The sequence below is a fragment of the Scyliorhinus torazame genome, chromosome 1, assembly GCF_047496885.1.
Source record: "Scyliorhinus torazame isolate Kashiwa2021f chromosome 1, sScyTor2.1, whole genome shotgun sequence".
NCBI lineage: Eukaryota > Metazoa > Chordata > Chondrichthyes > Carcharhiniformes > Scyliorhinidae > Scyliorhinus > Scyliorhinus torazame.
This window is the reverse complement of record NC_092707.1, coordinates 298,164,867-298,184,741: the sequence shown is the minus strand read 5'-3', so window position 1 is coordinate 298,184,741 and position 19,875 is coordinate 298,164,867. Positions and strand designations below refer to the sequence as shown.

The 19,875-nt window shown below is 51.7% G+C and overlaps 1 protein-coding gene across 3 annotated transcripts in view; it reads left to right on the top strand.

Annotated features, from left to right (window-relative positions):
• Positions 1–8,954, top strand: part of ipcef1 (interaction protein for cytohesin exchange factors 1) — a 218,963-nt gene extending 210,009 nt beyond the window's left edge. For all 3 annotated transcript variants that reach the window (XM_072507730.1, XM_072507731.1, XM_072507729.1), the window contains exons 10-11: positions 5,314–5,501; positions 8,093–8,954. In XM_072507730.1, the coding sequence (XP_072363831.1) occupies positions 5,314–5,501; positions 8,093–8,293 (389 nt within the window). In that variant the 3' untranslated portion in view covers positions 8,294–8,954. The remainder of the gene's footprint in view (positions 1–5,313; positions 5,502–8,092) is intronic.
• Positions 8,955–19,875: the final 10,921 nt, after the last annotated feature.

The window sequence follows — 19,875 nt, the reverse complement described above, 5'->3', positions numbered from 1 at the left end:
TGATGCCTACCATATCATACCTGCCAGTCACAATCTGGGCCAAAAGCTCATCTACCTTGTTCCGTACACTGCGCACATTTAAATATAGCACCTTTAATTCTCTATTGACCGTCCCTTTTTGTTTTCTTAGTGTGGTGGACCTTGGTTTACTGAGCCTTGCCATACACTGTCACATTTTGTGAGATGGGGACTATCGTAACCTCTTCTGAGTTCTGTCTTTTCGTGCTTTTCTGTATTCCTAAGCAGCTACGCTTCCCACTGATTACTTCACCTCTTGGTTCCCTGACTTTCCCTTCCCCCCCAATCTCTAGTTTAAAGTTCTATTGACCACCCTATTTACTCTTTTCGCCAGAACACTGGTCCCAGAGCACCGGTCCCAGAGTCAGCAAGTCAGGCTAAACCATCCAACACACACAGCTTGACACCAGCAAGTAGTCTGAATCAGGGTTGTGTTGTCAAAAAGGGTGATGGAACCCTTCTTTTGTGAAAATAATCTCCAAAAGGGAATTAGATAAACTCTTGACGGGGAAGCATTTACGGGGGAATGGACGGGTGAATGGGACAAATTCAATAGCTCTGTGAGAGAATCTGCAGACACGGTGATCTGAATAGTCTTTGCTGGATTATTCGATACAGTGGTTGAGTAATGCAGATCACATGGATACACAATAATTTTGTCACCGTGTCTGGTGTTTGATTTGCTGCTGTTTAAGTTCCGATGCCACAAAAGTTCCAAGTTCCAGTTTGCTGTCTTATACTGCCCTCCCCTGGGCTCCTGTGATAAACTCTGCAATCGCTCATCTCCCTCAGTAACGCACACCTCTTGCTTAATGTGCACACTTATGTGGAGGGAGTAGAGTGCAGACTGGTAATGAAAACTGCTGAGAGAACGTCTACAATGGGCACATGGGAGGCCGAAGGCTCCTTTGAGGGGTCTGAAGAGAAGCACTCCTGCATCTCCTGCCCAATAAGGGGTGCCAAAAAAGATTTAATGTGGAGCTGGCAGCTCCCACCTAACTTTCACTGTTGGCTTCCCACCTCCAAGAAACCCACTCTGTGGCAGCATATTTCATATCGAGCTCACAATTGCACTATGGAAATCAAATTTAAATAAACTAATAATGTGCCCCACCAGGTTCCGGTCCCATTTTGAATATTTGATAGTTTAACCCTAACTCCCCTCCTGCCTATCTTGTGGGGGAAATTAATAGTCAGGTTATTGCTTCTGTCTCAACCATGAGTGCTTAAAGTGAATTCTGGAGTCCCTCAATTCTCTATACAAAGACATTTCTTTTGCTCACTATTCTAAATCTCTTAAATTTAGTCTTTATCTATGGCTTTTTCCATTCTTAATCCAACTACTGAAAACTGCTTCGATCTACCCTATCCCATTCCTACATAATTTAAAATATATTGGTGAATTTTCCCCCAAAATGACTAAGAGCACAGTGGTTAGCACTGTTGCTTCACAGCGCCAGGGTCCCAGGTTCAATTCCGGGTCACTGTCTGTGCGGAGTCTGCAAGTTCTCCCCGTGTCTGCGTGGGATTCCTCCGGGTGCTCCGGTTTCCTCTCACAAGTCCCGAAAGACGTGCTGTTAGATAATTTGGACATTCTGAATTCTCCCTCTGTGTACCCGAACAGGCGCCGGAATGTGGCAACTAGGAGCTATTCACAGTAACTTCATCGCAGTGTTAATAAATATTATTATTACTAAAGGAACGATTCTCCGGAAAGCTTTCTAAGCGTGGTAGCGAGCTGGAACTGCTACAAGCTTCCTCACGCTCGGCCCAGCGATGCTGGCAACCCTATTCAATGTTAATTGGTCCACTTAATGAAGCAGCAAATGAAGGCTTGCCAGCTGATTCGCCAAGACCGTGCTCCCTGCTAACAAGCAAAGATGGCGCTCATCACCTCCCCATAGAAGCCCTTCCTCCAGTTTCACGTTTTTAAAAAGGAGTACTAATCGGCGCCAGCGTGACCACTTGTTGGGGTGGCTGGCTGGAGCATGGGAGGCCGTTGGATTAAGAGTGGCTCCCGTTAATTATATGGAAATAGGGCTTGAGTGGTGATAATTGGTTTCTCGCTACGCTAAGGCAGAATGCCGATTTTGCCTACGGGAGTGGGCCGCTTGCATCGCAAACTGCTTGCCGCCTGGCGCAGCCCTCATCTTCGGCCTCTTTTGCTATTCACCTGCCTCATTTCACTCGAGTGAGAGCATAACGATGTCGGAGAACCCCCACCAAGTCTCACTTAGAAACCCAACCATCATAAAAAGTCAATTTGAGAGTAGACCTGATGGACATGAGAGAAAAAAGAAAACTCCTTCTCACTCAGATGTAAAAGGTCTGCAACACCCCCCCCCCCCCCCCCCCCCACCACCCATCTGGAATCAAAGACTTGGGTCTCGATCCTTCCAGACAAGGATCCAATAGCCCAGTGTCCTCCACCCTCCCGAATTAACTGTTGCGAGTCCAGGTCGGGAATAAAAGCCAGCAACATGTTGACAAAAGCTGTATCATCCCCATTTGGTGCATACAAATTAACTAAGACCACCGGTGGACCACTAACGATCGCACACCTCCCGTTTGGGTCCGCCAATCTTTTAACCATCAAAAATGATACCCTTTTATTAATCAGAATCGGGGGTTGTGGCGGTTTGGTAGAAGGCCCTACTGTCAAAGTCCGAATGGAATACCTGCCCCACCCCGCCCTTCTGTAGCCTTGTCTGGTCCTTGATTCGTAAATGGGTCTCCTGCAAAAACACCACATCTGCATTTAAACTGTTACGATGTGCATCTTTTTACTGGGCCGTTCAAGACCCTTACATTCCAAGTGACCAACTGGACAGGGGGCAATCTCCCACCCGCCCCCCCCCCCCAATCCAGAGTCAGCCTTTCCCACCATGTGGGGTAACCCAGAAACTTCCCCAAGAGTACTCAAGATGGCCACCAAACCCCCCATCAGAACAGAACAAAGAAAACATTGTAGTCACCTTCAGATAACTAACCCTCTGCCCTCCCTCCCCCTCAGCTCGCCTCCCACCACTACAACACCCAAATAAACCAGTAAACAGCAACAAAATGATCAAAGGCCCCCACACTCCGCACCCCCTACCCCAAACTCCTAATCCCAAACCGTGTGAAAGCAAAGATCCCAAGTTCATCATTGAAAACTCCCCGAATATAATGAGCTGCAGTTACCCCCAGCACTCTGCTCGCATTAGCTAACTCTACACCGAGCAGGGCAGCCCCCGCTCAGAGTAAAAAATAACTAGAACACCAACAAGTCTCCATCTACATCCAACTTTAACAGTCAAAGGAAAAAATATCAATTCCATAAACAGACAGGAAAAATACAAATACAAACTCAGAAATGCCCAGAAACCCCCCCCCCCCCCAACAAATCCCCAAAAATCACATGGCATCTCCCCAAACAGAGGTCACACAATAAATACAATTTACAGTTAGCCCGACCCCTGCCCATGGTTCTTCACAAACGCATCTGCATCAAAGTGCCTCAGTGCATCAAAATAGTAGTCGTTCAAGTCATAAGTCAATCGGATGTGTGCAGGGTACACCACACTAAATCGAACATTGTAATAAACAATCTTCCTGTAAAATGCGGCCTTGACCTTATTGAATGGCCCACCCTTCTTTGCCAGTTCTGCGCCTACATCCTGTTAGAGCCTAATGGAACAACCCTCCCAATTATAGTCCCGATGATCCTTTGTCCACCGCAGGACTCGCTCCTTCCCCTGTAGCTAGGGAACCGCATAATGATCGCCTGCAGTGCTTCACCAGAATGGGGCTTTTGCCAGAGTGAGCGTTGGGTCCAATCCAGCTTGGGTGGGAATGTTATTCCACCCTCCCCCACCATCTTCCCAAACATCTGTGACATGTAATCTGTAGGACCCAGGCCCTCCAGCAGCCCCACGTTTCTCAAGTTCCATGTTCTGAGATGATTCTCCAGATCATCTACCTTGGCCCTCAGTGCCTTATTATCCCGGCCACCTGTGCCATCTCCCCTTCCAGGGAGGCAATCTGTAACTCTGCCCGGGGCGGTGGGTGGGGGAGAGGGGAGTCTCCACACCCTGTATGACCATGCCTTGCGCCTTTGCCATCTTGCCATTTTTGCCACGGCCGCACAAATGGAGGCCAGGGCCCCTTCGAATGTCCTGTCGAGGTCCTCAGAGACAGCCTGCTGTAATTTCTTAAGTTCTACCGCCAAGGTGCCTGTGAGCATCTCGGCCATCAGCGGAATGGCTTGAAGGGGAATTTCCAGGTGGTCCCATGTGTCTGCTGCTCTTGCCCTTCTAGCTGGTATTGGTTGTGGATTTGGAAGGTGTCGCTCACTGCAGGTGAGTTCCTGCAGTGCACCTTGCAGATGGTACATTCTGCTGCTATTATTCATCGGGGTGGAGGGAGTGAATGTTTGTGAAAGGGCTGCCAATCAAGCGGGCTGCTTTATCCTGGATGGTGTCGAGCTTCTTGAGTGTTGTTGGAGCTGCACTCAATGGCATTCTTTGTGTGGTGAATTTCCATTCATTGGATGTATAGCTGGGAATGCCAAACATCTGGAAATTCAAAAGGCTGGTGAACAAAGATTTAGTAGTAACCTTTAAAGGGGAACAGGATTGATACTTGAAAAGGAAACATTTTGAGGGTTGTTGGGAAGGAGCCAGGAGCTCTTTCAAAGAACCTACACAAGCATGTGTATTATTCCTTGTGTCTGAATAAAGCTCGTAGTCTTACAGTTGAAGGAGATGCTTTATTTCTATGAGTTCCTTCTCTCTCCAGCGGTTATAGTATGTTACAACTGAGCTGCCTATCTGTGCCATGCTCACCAGCTGCCATTCCTGTGAAGAGTCTCCTGACTTCCTGTTTGTCTATGTATACATACATCTCTGGTGCTCCCTCTAGTGGTTACTTAGTTGTAGTGTATTTACATTAACCCCTTGTGTATATACAGTGATGCATATCACTACAGCATGTACGTTCAAATGGCCTCCTTCGGTGCTATATGATTCTATGATTTCACGAAGAACCTTCATTGGTCTCCAGAAATGAATGAGATGCTAATGATCCCTTTTACTGAGGGAAGAATTCAACCACGGGCAAATGTTCTCTTTAATTTGTTGTGGCATCTAGTGCAACTTTTAAGATCATTTCAATTGCATTCAATTAATTTGTTTGATTATGGTGATTAGTATTCTATTTTGTCAACTCGTTTAATGAACAGTCTGCATCAATTTAAATGTGCATTAGTGTACGTGAGGAGTACATTTGACATTTATTTTGCTGTTTGTCTTTCAGATCAACCACAAAATTCAGATGAAATGGAACAGTTGTACAAATCCTTAGAGAAAGCCAGTCTTTCCCCTATTGGGAAACGTCGGCCTTCATCAAGAAAGGATTACAGGAGATCCTTTATAAAGCGCAGTAATAATCCTATCATCAATGAAAAATTGCACAAATTCAGAGTTTTGAATAGTACTTTGAAGGTATGCATATATCAGCTTTCATAGACTCATAGAATCCCTACAGTGTAAAAGGAGGCCATTCGGCCCATCAAGCCTGCACTGATCCTCCAGAAGGGTACCCTATCCATGTTCCCTTCCCCGCCCTATTCCCGTAAACTAACCTGCACAAGCCTGGACACTAAGGGGCAATTTATCACGGCCAATCCACCTAACCCACACATCTTTGGACTGTGGGAGGAAACCGGAGCATCCAGAGGAAACCCACGCAGACATGGGGAGAAAGTGCAAACTCCACACAGACAGTGACCCAAGGCCGGAATTGAACCGGGGTCCTGGCGCTGTGAGTTAGCAGTGCTAACCACTGAGCCACCATACCGCCCTGTATCTGTCAATAAAATCTGTCAATATTTCTTCCTGTATCTGTTAATAAAGCATAATTGCTTCGACAAGCATAATTTGCTAAATTGCTGGGTTGTTGAAAAATGGAACAGGGAGACAAAATCGGTAAAACATTATTTTGTTCTGCAAGAAAATCTACATCCACCTTGAAAACGCCAAAGTAAACTTCGGTTGTGGGGGTGAGACCCATGCAGACACGGGGAGAATGTGCAAACTCCACACGGACAGTGACCCAGAGCCGGGGCCAGGATCAAATTGGGGAGCAGAGACTTTTAAGTAAATCTGTGACAGAACAGTGGGACACATTCAAGAAGGAAATAGGGAGAGTACAGGGCCAACATGTTCCAATCAAGAAAAAGGTTGGGAACAACAAACCCAGTGATCCCTGGATATCGAGGGATATACAGCATTGAATAAGGAGAAAAAGGGAGGCTTATGGCAGATATCGAGGGCTCAAAACAGCAGAAGCCCGAGAGGCATATAAAATGTGCAAGAGGGAACTTGAAAAGCAAATTAGAAGAGCAAAAGATAGACATAAAAGGATACTGGCAGGTAAAATAAAGAAAAATTCTAAGTTGTTTACAAGTCTGTTAAGGGTAAAAGGAGAACTAGGGAAAGAGTAGGGCCCATTAAGGACCACAGTGGTAGTCTGTGTGTGGAGCCAGAGGACATAGATATGGTTCCAAATGAGTGTCAGTGTTCACTCGTGAGAGGGGCAGTGTGGGTATAGAAATCAGGGAAAAGGACTGTAATAAAATTAAAGAAATGAACAGAGACAGAGAGGAGGTTCTGGGTGGTCTGGCAGGCTTAAAAGTAGATAAATTTCCAGGGCCAGATGAAATGTATCCCAGGCTGCTGGTGAGGCAAGGGAGGAAATAGCAGGGGCGCTGGCAATACTTTTCAATTCCTCTCTGCCCACAGGAGAGGTACTGGAGGATAGCCAATGTATTACCATTATTCAAGAAGGGAGGAAGGGATAAACCAGGAAACTACAGACCAGTCAGTCTAACCTCAGTGGTGGGGAAGCTAAAGGAAACAATTCTGAGAGATAGATTTAATCTGCATTTGGAGAGACAGGAATTAATCAAGAACAGACAGCATGGTTTTGTTAACGGGAGATCATGGGCGGGATTCTCCGAACCCCCGGCGAGTCGGAGAATTGCCGGGAGGCGGCATGAATCCTGCCACGCCGCTCCGACAGCGGCTGCCAAATTCCCCAGCGCCATTTTTTTGGCGGAAGTGGGGATCGCGCCGCACCGGTCAGGGGCCGTTGGCAGTTGCCCCCACCGATGGGCCGAGCGGCCGCCTGTTTTCAGCCAGTCCCGCTTGGGTGGCTTAGACCAGGTCCGTATCGGCGGGACCTGTCTCTGAGAGCGGCCTGCGGAGTCCTCGAGGGGGGGTATCCAGCCCGATGTGGGTCCCCACGGTGGCCTGGCCCGCGATCGGGGCCCACCGATCTGCGGGCGGGCCTGTGCCGTGGGGGCACTCTTTCCCTCCGCGCCGGCCTCTGTAAAGCTCCGCCATGGCCGGCGCGGAGAAGAAACCCCCTGCGCATGCGCAGGGATCACGGCAGCGGTTCTGGGAACATGCTGGCTCTCCTGCGCATGCGCCAACTCGTGCCGGCCGGCTGAGGCCCTTCGACACCGGATGGCACGTCGCCAACCACTCCAGCGCCGACCTAGCCCCCGAAGGTGCGGAGAATTCCGCATCTTCCAGGCGGCCCAACACCAGAATGGTTCACGCCATTCTTTGGCGCCAGTACGGCGCGACCCTGGATACCGGAGAATCCCAGCTCATGTCTGACCAAATTGATTGAATTTTTTAAAAAGGTGACCTGGTGCGTACGTGAGGGTAATGCATTTGACGTAGTCTACTTGGACTTCCGCAAAGCTTTTGATATGGTCCCACATAGGAGACTGATAGACAAGGTAAGAGCCCATGGGATCCAAGGTAATTTGCCAAATTGGGCCCAGAATTGGCTTAGTGACAGGAAGCAGAGGGTAATGGTCAAGGATTGTTTTTCTGACTGGATGCATGTGTCCGAGTTTTATTTGAATGTAAGAAAAACCACATATAAAACATGCTAGCCTTTACTGAATCCATGAAGGGGAACACACAGGTCTTGGGAGCCTGGCAGTAAATTACTTCTATCATGACTAGTAATCATAGCAATTATGGCTGATTTTTTTCCTTCTTTCCTTTCCATTAACTAGTCCAAAGAAGCAGACATGGCGATAATAAACCAGCTCTTGGAAAGTCCACACTTGACCTCAGAGGAATTCAGACAATGGAAGGAAGATTACTCCGTGTTACTGCAGGATATCTGTAAAACAAGCCAAACGCGCATCTATTCTGGGAAAAAAACAAATCCTCTGGGGGATCAGCAACCGTCCTATGTGGAAACAGATGTTTAAGACTTGAGAATGACTTCTCCAAAATATGGTACTTAACTGTCTTGGTCAAGCTGCACAGCTTATTAAAGGACTAGGAGGCAGAGGACTTCCAATAGGGTGATGCTGCCTGCAAACAATGAAGGCCGCCAACTGAGTAACAGTATTCATTGTGTTTATAGGGAGACGTGTTTATAGGGAGACATGTAAAGCCCCTTTTTGCCTACAGTGTAGGACTTACAAATGATTATTTAACTTAAGCGCTATTGCACTGATAGTAGTGGGTTACTCTTTTATTTGTAAGTATAAAATGTTCACCCGAGTGTGGTCAAGGACATTCTCCCGGGTGAAAGTACAATTGTGCACGCATTCGCATATTCTATTTTGTGATATTCTATTTATTCTGCATTCGCTGTTAGGCTTCAAATGGTCAGAGCTATTGAAACACGTTTTCTGACTCGCGTAATATTTTTATACATGTGAAATTCTGCTCAAATTGTGAAAACTGATATTTTCTCAACTAAAGGCCAGTTCACATGTTAAACCTGTCATTTCCCCCCAGATTAATCGAAGAATACAGTGTAATGTGTCCAAATGTAAACAAAGCTTACATTTACATGATATTTTGATTGTACTAATCATAGCTATACCGTAAAACAGAATAAACTGAGAAAAATTGATCTGCTCTTTGACCATTATCGCTATTTCTAGAATGAATTGCTGTGTCCATTCTGCTTGGAGGTAAACCAAACAGGAGTCAGACTCAAATGAGGTGGATAATTTGCGACAGCCAACTGTACTCACTGGCTTGTTGATCAGCCCTTTTCCAGCTGGCAGTACTCACTGGCTGTGTACTCACCCCTGTTCTAGCAGCGCAGTGTCACTGTCTGTTTACTCACCCCTGTTCTAGCAGCGCAGTGTCACTGTCTGTTTACTCACCCCTGTCCTAGCAGCGCAGTGTCACTGGCTGTGTACTCACCCCTGTCCTAGCAGCGCAGTGTCACTGGCTGTGTACTCACCCCTGTCCTAGCAATGCAGTGTCACTGGCTGTGTACTCACCCCTGTCCTAGCAGCGCAGTGTCACTGGCTGTGTACTCACCCCTGTCCTAGCAGCGCAGTGTCACTGTCTGTTTACTCACCCCTGTCCCAGCAGCGCAGTGTCACTGGCTGTGTACTCACCCCTGTCCTAGCAGCGCAGTGTCACTGGCTGTGTACTCACCCCTGTCCTAGCAATGCAGTGTCACTGGCTGTGTACTCACCCCTGTCCTAGCAGCGCAGTGTCACTGTCTGTTTACTCACCCCTGTCCCAGCAGCGCAGTGTCACTGGCTGTGTACTCACCCCTGTCCTAGCAGCGCAGTGTCACTGGCTGTGTACTCACCCCTGTCCTAGCAATGCAGTGTCACTGGCTGTGTACTCACCCCTGTCCAAGCAATGCAGTGTCACTGGCTGTGTACTCACCCTGTCCCAGCAATGCAGTGTCACTGTCTGTGTACTCACCCTGTCCCAGCAGCGCAGTGTCACTGTCTGTGTACTCACCCCTGTCCTAGCAATGCAGTGTCACTGGCTGTGTACTCACCCTGTCCCAGCAGCGCAGTGTCACTGGCTGTGTACTCACCCCTGTCCTAGCAATGCAGTGTCACTGGCTGTGTACTCACCCTGTCCCAGCAGCGCAGTGTCACTGGCTGTGTACTCACCCTGTCCCAGCAGCGCAGTGTCACTGTCTGTGTACTCACCCTGTCCCAGCAGCGCAGTGTCACTGGCTGTGTACTCACCCCTGTCCTAGCAATGCACTGTCACTGGCTGTGTACTCACCCCTGTCCTAGCAATGCACTGTCACTGGCTGTGTACTCACCCCTGTCCCAGCAGCGCAGTGTCACTGTCTGTGTACTCACCCCTGTCCTAGCAGCGCAGTGTCACTGTCTGTGTACTCACCCCTGTCCTAGCAGCGCAGTGTCACTGGCTGTGTACTCACCCCTGTCCTAGCAATGCAGTGTCACTGGCTGTGTACTCACCCCTGTCCCAGCAGCGCAGTGTCACTGTCTGTGTACTCACCCCTGTCCTAGCAGCGCAGTGTCACTGTCTGTGTACTCACCCCTGTCCCAGCAGCGCAGTGTCACTGTCTGTGTACTCACCCCTGTCCTAGCAATGCAGTGTCACTGTCTGTGTACTCACCCCTGTCCCAGCAGCGCAGTGTCACTGGCTGTGTACTCACCCCTGTCCTAGCAATGCACTGTCACTGGCTGTGTACTCACCCCTGTCCTAGCAATGCACTGTCACTGGCTGTGTACTCACCCCTGTCCCAGCAGCGCAGTGTCACTGTCTGTGTACTCACCCCTGTCCTAGCAGCGCAGTGTCACTGTCTGTGTACTCACCCCTGTCCTAGCAATGCACTGTCACTGTCGGTGTACTCACCCTCTCCCAGCAGCGCAGTGTCACTGGCTGTGTACTCACCCTGTCCCAGCAGCGCAGTGTCACTGTCTGTGTACTCACCCCTGTCCTAGCAATGCAGTGTCACTGGCTGTGTACTCACCCTGGCCCAGCAATGCAGTGTCACTGTCTGTGTACTCACCCCTGTCCTAGCAATGCAGTGTCACTGTCTGTGTACTCACCCTCTCCCAGCAGCGCAGTGTCACTGGCTGTGTACTCACCCTGTCCCAGCAATGCAGTATTCACTGTCTGTGTACTCACCCCTGTCCTAGCAATGCAGTGTCACTGTCTGTGTACTCACCCTCTCCCAGCAGTGCAGTGTCACTGTCTGTGTACTCACCCTGTCCCAGCAGCGCAGTGTCACTGTCTGTGTACTCACCCCTGTCCTAGCAATGCAGTGTCACTGGCTGTGTACTCACCACTGTCCTAGCAGCGCAGTGTCACTGTCTGTGTACTCACCCCTGTCCTAGCAATGCAGTGTCACTGTCTGTGTACTCACCCCTGTCCTAGCAATGCAGTGTCACTGTCTGTGTACTCACCCTGGCCCAGCAATGCAGTGTCACTGGCTGTGTACTCACCCCTGTCCTAGCAATGCACTGTCACTGGCTGTGTACTCACCCTCTCCCAGCAGCGCAGTGTCACTGTCTGTGTACTCACCCCTGTCCCAGCAATGCACTGTCACTGGCTGTGTACTCACCCTCTCCCAGCAGCGCAGTGCTCACTGTCTGTGTACTCACCCTGTCCCAGCAATGCACTGTCACTGGCTGTGTACTCACCCTCTCCCAGCAGCGCAGTGTCACTGGCTGTGTACTCACCCTGTCCCAGCAATGCAGTGTCACTGTCTGTGTACTCACCCTGTCCCAGCAGCGCGGTGTCACTGTCTGTGTACTCACCCCTGTCCTAGCAATGCAGTGTCACTGTCTGTGTACTTACCCCTGTCCTAGCAATGCACTGTCACTGGCTGTGTACTCACCCTGTCCCAGCAGCGCAGTGTCACTGTCTGTGCACTCACCCCTGTCCTAGCAATGCAGTGTCACTGGCTGTGTACTCACCCTGGCCCAGCAATGCAGTGTCACTGTCTGTGTACTCACCCCTGTCCTAGCAATGCAGTGTCACTGTCTGTGTACTCACCCTGTCCCAGCAGTGCAGTGTCACTGTCTGTGTACTCAGCCCTGTCCTAGCAATGCAGTGTCACTATCTGTGTACTCAGCCCTGTCCCAGCAGCGCAGTGTCACTGGCTGTGTACTCACCATGTCCAGCAGCGCAGTGTCACTGTCTGTGTACTCACCCCTGTTCTAGCAGCGCAGTGTCACTGGCTGTGTACTCACCCCTGTCCTAGCAGTGCTGTGTCACTGTCTGTGTACCCACCCCTGTCCTAGCAATGCAGTGTCACTGGCTGTGTACTCACCCCTGTCCTAGCAATGCAGTGTCACTGGCTGTGTACTCACCCCTGTCCTAGCAGTGCTGTGTCACTGTCTGTGTACCCACCCCTGTCCTAGCAGCGCAGTGTCACTGGCTGTGTACTCACCCCTGTCCAAGCAGCGCAGTGTCACTATCTGTGTACTCAGCCCTGTCCCAGCAGCGCAGTGTCACTGGCTGTGTACTCACCCCTGTCCCAGCAATGCAGTGTCACTGTCTGTGTACTCACCCCTGTCCTAGCAATGCAGTGTCACTGGCTGTGTACTCACCCCTGTCCTAGCAATGCAGTGTCACTGGCTGTGTACTCACCCCTGTCCTAGCAATGCTGTGTCACTGTCTGTGTACTTACCCCTGTCCTAGCAATGCAGTGTCACTGGCTGTGTACTCACCCCTGTCCTAGCAGTGCTGTGTCACTGTCTGTGTACTTACCCCTGTCCTAGCAATGCAGTGTCACTGGCTGTGTACTCACCCCTGTCCTAGCAGTGCTGTGTCACTGTCTGTGTACTTACCCCTGTCCTAGCAATGCAGTGTCACTGTCTGTGTATTCACCCCTGTTCTAGCAGCGCAGTGTCACTGGCTGTGTACTCACCACTATCCTAGCAATGCACTGTCACTGGCTGTGTACTTACCCCTGTCCTAGCAGTGCTGTGTCACTGTCTGTGTACTCACCCCTGTCCTAGCAATGCAGTGTCACTGTCTGTGTACTCACCCCTGTCCTAGCAGTGCTGTGTCACTGTCTGTGTACTCACCCCTGTCCTAGCAGTGCTGTGTCACTGTCTGTGTACTCACCCCTGTCCTAGCAATGCAGTGTCACTGGCTGTGTACTTACCCCTGTCCTAGCAGTGCTGTGTCACTGTCTGTGTACTCACCCCTGTCCTAGCAATGCAGTGTCACTGTCTGTGTACTCACCCCTGTCCTAGCAGTGCTGTGTCACTGTCTGTGTACTCACCCCTGTCCTAGCAATGCAGTGTCACTGGCTGTGTACTCACCCCTGTCCTAGCAATGCAGTGTCACTGTCTGTGTACCCACCCCTGTCCTAGCAATGCAGTGTCACTGTCTGTTCACTCACCCCTGTCCTAGCAGCGCAGTGTCACTGGCTGTGTACTCACCCCTGTCCTAGCAATGCAGTGTCACTGTATGTGCACTCACCCCTGTCCTAGCAGTGCAGTATTCACTGTCTGTGTATTCATCCCTGTCCTAGCAATGCAGTGTCACTGTATGTGCACTCACCCCTGTCCTAGCAGTGCAGTATTCACTGTCTGTGCACTCACCCCTGTCCTAGCAGTGCAGTATTCACTGTCTGTGTATTCACCCCTGTCCTAGCAGTGCAGTGCTCACTGGCTGCGTACTCGCCACTGTTCTAGCAATGCAGTGTTCACTGGCTGTGTACTCACCACTGTCCTGGCAATGCAGTGTCACTGGCTGTGTACTCACCCCTGTCCTAGCAGTGCAGTGCTCACTGTCTGTGTACTCACCACTGTCCCAGCTGTGCCGTGTTCACTGGCTGTGTACTCGCCCCTGTCCTAGCAGTGCAGTGTCACTGTCTGTGTACTCGCCCCTGTCCTAGCAGTGCAGTGTCACTGGCTGTGTACTCACCCCTGTCCTGGCAGTGCAGTGCTCACTGGCTGTGTACTCACTCCTGCCCCAGCAGTGCAGTGCTCACTGGCTGCGTACTCACCCCTGTCCTGGCAGTGCAGTGCTCACTGGCTGTGTACTCGCCACTGTTCTAGCAATGCAGTGTTCACTGGCTGTGTACTCACCACTGTCCTGGCAATGCAGTGTCACTGGCTGTGTACTCACCCCTGTCCTAGCAGTGCAGTGCTCACTGGCTGCGTACTCACCCCTGTCCTAGCAGTGCAGTGCTCACTGTCTGTGTACTCACCCCTGTCCTAGCAATGCAGTGTCACTGGCTGTGTACTCACCCCTGTCCTAGCAATGCAGTGTCACTGGCTGTGTACTCACCCCTGTCCAAGCAATGCAGTGTCACTGTCTATGTACTCACCATGTCCAGCAGCGCAGTGTCACTATCTGTGTACTCAGCCCTGTCCCAGCAGCGCAGTGTCACTGGCTGTGTACTCACCCCTGTCCCAGCAATGCAGTGTCACTGTCTGTGTACTCACCCCTGTCCCAGCAATGCAGTGTCACTGGCTGTGTACTCACCATGTCCAGCAGCGCAGTGTCACTGGCTGTGTACTCACCCCTGTTCTAGCAGCGCAGTGTCACTGGCTGTGTGCTCACCCCTGTTCTAGCAGCGCAGTGTCACTGGCTGTGTGCTCACCACTGTCCTAGCAATGCAGTGTCACTGTCTGTGTACTCACCCCTGTTCTAGCAGCGCAGTGTCACTGGCTGTGTACTCACCACTGTCCTAGCAGTGCAGTGTCACTAGCTGTGTACTCACCCCTGTCCTAGCAATGCACTGTCACTGTCTGTGTACTCACCCCTGTCCCAGCAGTGCAGTGTCACTGTCTGTGTACTCACCCCTGTCTTAGCAATGCAGTGTCACTAGCTGTGTACTCACCCCTGTCCTAGCAATGCAGTGTCACTGGCTGTGTACTCACCCCTGTCCTAGCAATGCAGTGTCACTGGCTGTGTACTCACCCCTGTCCTAGCAGTGCAGTGTCACTGGCTGTGTACTCACACCTGTCCTAGCAATGCAGTGTCACTGGCTGTGTACTCACCCCTGTCCTAGCAGCGCAGTGTCACTGGCTGTGTACTCACCACTATCCTAGCAATGCACTGTCACTGGCTGTGTACTTACCCCTGTCCTAGCAATGCACTGTCACTGTCTGTGCACTCACCCCTGTCCTAGCAGTGCTGTGTCACTGTCTGTGTACTCACCCCTGTCCTAGCAATGCAGTGTCACTGTCTGTGTACTCACCCCTGTCCTAGCAGTGCTGTGTCACTGTCTGTGTACTCACCCCTGTCCTAGCAGTGCTGTGTCACTGTCTGTGTACTCACCCCTGTCCTAGCAATGCAGTGTCACTGGCTGTGTACTCACCCCTGTCCAAGCAGCGCTGTGTCACTGTCTATGTACTCACCATGTCCAGCAGCGCAGTGTCACTGTCTGTGTACTCAGCCCTGTCCTAGCAGCGCAGTGTCACTGTCTGTGTACTCACCCTGTCCCAGCAGCGCAGTGTCACTGGCTGTGTACTCACCCCTGTCCCAGCAGTGCAGTGTCACTGTCTGTGTACTCACCCCTGTCCTAGCAATGCAGTGTCACTGGCTGTGTACTCACCACTGTCCTAGCAGCGCAGTGTCACTGTCTGTGTACTCACCCCTGTCCTAGCAATGCAGTGTCACTGGCTGTGTACTCACCCCTGTCCTAGCAATGCAGTGTCACTGTCTGTGTACCCACCCCTGTCCTAGCAATGCACTGTCACTGTCTGTTCACTCACCCCTGTCCTAGCAGTGCAGTGTCACTGTCTGTGTACTCACCCCTGTCCTAGCAATGCAGTGTCACTGTATGTGCACTCACCCCTGTCCTAGCAGTGCAGTATTCACTGTCTGTGTATTCATCCCTGTCCTAGCAATGCAGTGTCACTGTCTGTGTACTCACCCCTGTCCTAGCAATGCAGTGTCACTGGCTGTGTACTCACCCCTGTCCTAGCAATGCAGTGTCACTGTCTGTGTACCCACCCCTGTCCTAGCAATGCACTGTCACTGTCTGTTCACTCACCCCTGTCCTAGCAGTGCAGTGTCACTGTCTGTGTACTCACCCCTGTCCTAGCAATGCAGTGTCACTGTATGTGCACTCACCCCTGTCCTAGCAGTGCAGTATTCACTGTCTGTGTATTCATCCCTGTCCTAGCAATGCAGTGTCACTGTATGTGCACTCACCCCTGTCCTAGCAGTGCAGTATTCACTGTCTGTGTATTCATCCCTGTCCTAGCAATGCAGTGCCACTGGCTGTGTACTCACCCCTGTCCTAGCAGTGCAGTGTCACTGTATGTGCACTCACCCCTGTCCTAGCAGTGCAGTATTCACTGTCTGTGTATTCATCCCTGTCCTAGCAATGCAGTGTCACTGTATGTGCACTCACCCCTGTCCTAGCAGTGCAGTATTCACTGTCTGTGTATTCATCCCTGTCCTAGCAATGCAGTGTCACTGTCTGTGCACTCACCCCTGTCCTAGCAGTGCAGTATTCACTGTCTGTGTATTCACCCCTGTCCTAGCAGCGCAGTGTCACTGGCTGTGTACTCACCCCTGTCCTAGCAGTGCAGTGTCACTGGCTGTGTACTCACCCCTGTCCTAGCAGTGCAGTGCTCACTGTCTGTGTACTCACCACTGTCCCAGCTGTGCCGTGTTCACTGGCTGTGTACTCGCCCCTGTCCTAGCAGTGCAGTGTCACTGGTTGTGTACTCACCCCTGTCCTGGCAGTGCAGTGCTCACTGGCTGTGTACTCACTCCTGCCCCAGCAGTGCAGTGCTCACTGGCTGCGTACTCACCCCTGTCCTGGCAGTGCAGTGCTCACTGGCTGTGTACTCGCCACTGTTCTAGCAATGCAGTGTTCACTGGCTGTGTACTCACCACTGTCCTAGCAGTGCAGTGCTCACTGGCTGCGTACTCGCCACTGTTCTAGCAATGCAGTGTTCACTGGCTGTGTACTCACCACTGTCCTGGCAATGCAGTGCTCACTGGCTGCGTACTCGCCACTGTTCTAGCAATGCAGTGTTCACTGGCTGTGTACTCACCACTGTCCTGGCAATGCAGTGTCACTGGCTGTGTACTCACCCCTGTCCTAGCAGTGCAGTGCTCACTGTCTGTGTACTCACCACTGTCCCAGCTGTGCAGTGCTCACTGGCTGTGTACTCACTCCTGCCCCAGCAGTGCAGTGCTCACTGGCTGCGTACTCACCCCTGTCCTGGCAGTGCAGTGCTCACTGGCTGTGTACTCACTCCTGTCCTGGCAATGCAGTGTCAGTGGCTGCGTACACTCCCCTGTCCCAGCAATGCAGTACTCACTGGCTGTGTACTCACCCCTGTCCTGGCAATGCAGTGTTCACTGGCTATGTACTGACTCCTGTCCTAGCAATGCAGTACTCACTGGCTGCATACACACCCCTGTCCCAGCAATGCAGTACTCATTGGCTGTGTACTCACTGCTGTCCTAGAAATGCAGTGTCACTGGCTGTGTACTCACCCCTGTCCGAGCAGTTCAGTGTTCACTTGCTGTGTACTCACCCCAGTCCTAGCAGTGCAGTGTTCACTTGCTGTGTACTCACCCCAGTCCTAGCAGTGCAGTGCTCACTGTCTGTGTACTTACCGCTGTCCCAGCAGTGCCGTGCTCACTGACATCGTACTCACCCCTGTCCCAGCAGTGCCATGCTCACTGGCTATGTACTCACTCCTGTCCCAGCAGTGCCGTGCTCACTGGCTGCGTACACACCCCTGTCCTAGCAGCGCAGTGTTCACTGGCTGTGTACCCAACCCAGTCCTAGCAATGCAGTGCTCACTGGCTGCGTACTCACCCCTGTCCTAGCAATGCAGTGCTCACTGGCTGCGTACTCACCCCTGTCCTAGCAGTGCAGTGTTCACTGGCTGTGTACTCACCCCTGTCCTAGCAGTGCCGTGCTCACTGGCTGCGTACACACCCCTGTCCTAGCAGTGCAGTGTTCACTGGCTGTGTACCCACCCCAGTCCTAGCAATGCAGTGCTCACTGGCTGCGTACTCACCCCTGTTCTGGTAGTGCAGTGCTCACTGGCTGTGTACCCACCCAATTCCTAGCAGTGCAGTGCTCACTGGCTGCGTACTCACCCCTGTCCCAGCAGTGCCGTGCTCACTGGCTGCGTACAACCCCTGTCCTAGCAGTGCCATGCTCACTGGCTATGTACTCACTCCTGTCCTAGCAGTGCCGTGCTCACTGGCTATGCACACACCCCTGCCCCAGCAGTGCCGTGCTCACTGGCTGCGTACTCACCCCTGTCCTAGCAGTGCAGTGTCACTGTCTGTGTACTCACCCCTGTCCAAGCAGCGCAGTGTCACTGTCTATGTACTCACCATGTCCAGCAGCGCAGTGTCACTGGCTGTGTACTCAGCCCTGTCCTAGCAGCGCAGTGTCACTGGCTGTGTACTCAGCCCTGTCCTAGCAATGCAGTGTCACTGTCTGTGTACTCACCCTGTCCCAGCAGCGCAGTGTCACTGGCTGTGTACTCACCCCTGTCCCAGCAATGCAGTATTCACTGTCTGTGTACTCACCCCTGTCCCAGCAATGCAGTGTCACTGTCTGTGTACTCACCCCTGTCCTAGCAGTGCAGTATTCACTGTCTGTGCACTCACCCCTGTCCTAGCAATGCACTGTCACTGTCTGTGCACTCACCCCTGTCCTAGCAATGCAGTGTCACTGGCTGTGTACTCACCATGTCCAGCAGCACAGTGTCACTGTCTGTGTACTCACCCCTGTCCTAGCAGTGCTGTGTCACTGTCTGTGTACTCACCCCTGTCCTAGCAGTGCAGTGTCACTGTCTGTGTACTCATCCCTGTCCTAGCAATGCAGTGTCACTGGCTGTGTACTCACCCCTGTCCTAGCAATGCAGTGTCACTGTCTGTGTACTCACCATGTCCAGCAGTGCAGTGTCACTGTCTGTGTACTCACCCTGTCCCAGCAGCGCAGTGTCACTGGCTGTGTACTCACCCCTGTCCCAGCAATGCAGTGTCACTGTCTGTGTACTCACCCTGTCCTAGCAGTGCAGTGTCACTGTCTGTGTACTCACCCCTGTCCCAGCAATGCAGTGTACTCACCCTGTCCTAGCAGTGCAGTGTCACTGGCTGTGTACTCACCCCTGTCCCAGCAATGCAGTGTCACTGTCTGTGTACTCACCCTGTCCTAGCAATGCAGTGTCACTGTCTGTGTACTCACCCTGTCCTAGCAATGCAGTGTCACTGTCTGTGTACTCACCCCTGTCCTAGCAATGCACTGTCACTGTCTGTGTACTCACCCCTGTCCTAGCAATGCAGTGTCACTGGCTGTGTACTCACCCCTGTCCCAGCAATGCAGTGTCACTGTCTGTGTACTCACCCTGTCCTAGCAGTGCAGTGTCACTGTCTGTGTACTCACCCCTGTCCCAGCAATGCAGTGTACTCACCCTGTCCTAGCAGTGCAGTGTCACTGTCTGTGTACTCACCCCTGTCCCAGCAATGCAGTGTCACTGTCTGTGTACTCACCCTGTCCTAGCAGTGCAGTGTCACTGTCTGTGTACTCACCCCTGTCCTAGCAATGCAGTATTCACTGTCTGTGTATTCACCCCTGTCCTAGCAATGCAGTGTCACTGTCTGTGCACTCACCCCTGTCCTAGCAGTGCAGTATTCACTGTCTGTGTATTCATCCCTGTCCTAGCAATGCAGTGTCACTGGCTGTGTACTCACCCCTGTCCTAGCAATGCAGTGTCACTGTCTGTGTACTCACCCCTGTCCTAGCAATGCAGTGTCACTGTCTGTGCACTCACCCCTGTCCTAGCAATGCAGTGTCACTGGCTGTGTACTCACCCCTGTCCTAGCAATGCAGTGTCACTGTCTGTGCACTCACCCCTGTCCTAGCAGTGCAGTGTCACTGGCTGTGTACTCACCCCTGTCCTAGCAGTGCAGTATTCACTGTCTGTGTACTCACCACTGTCCCAGCTGTGCAGTGTCACTGGCTGTGCACTCACCCCTGTCCTGGCAATGCAGTGTTCACTGGCTGTGTACTCACTCCTGTCCTAGCAATACAGTACTCACTGGCTGCGTACACTCCCCTGTCCCAGCAATGCAGTACTCACTGGCTGTG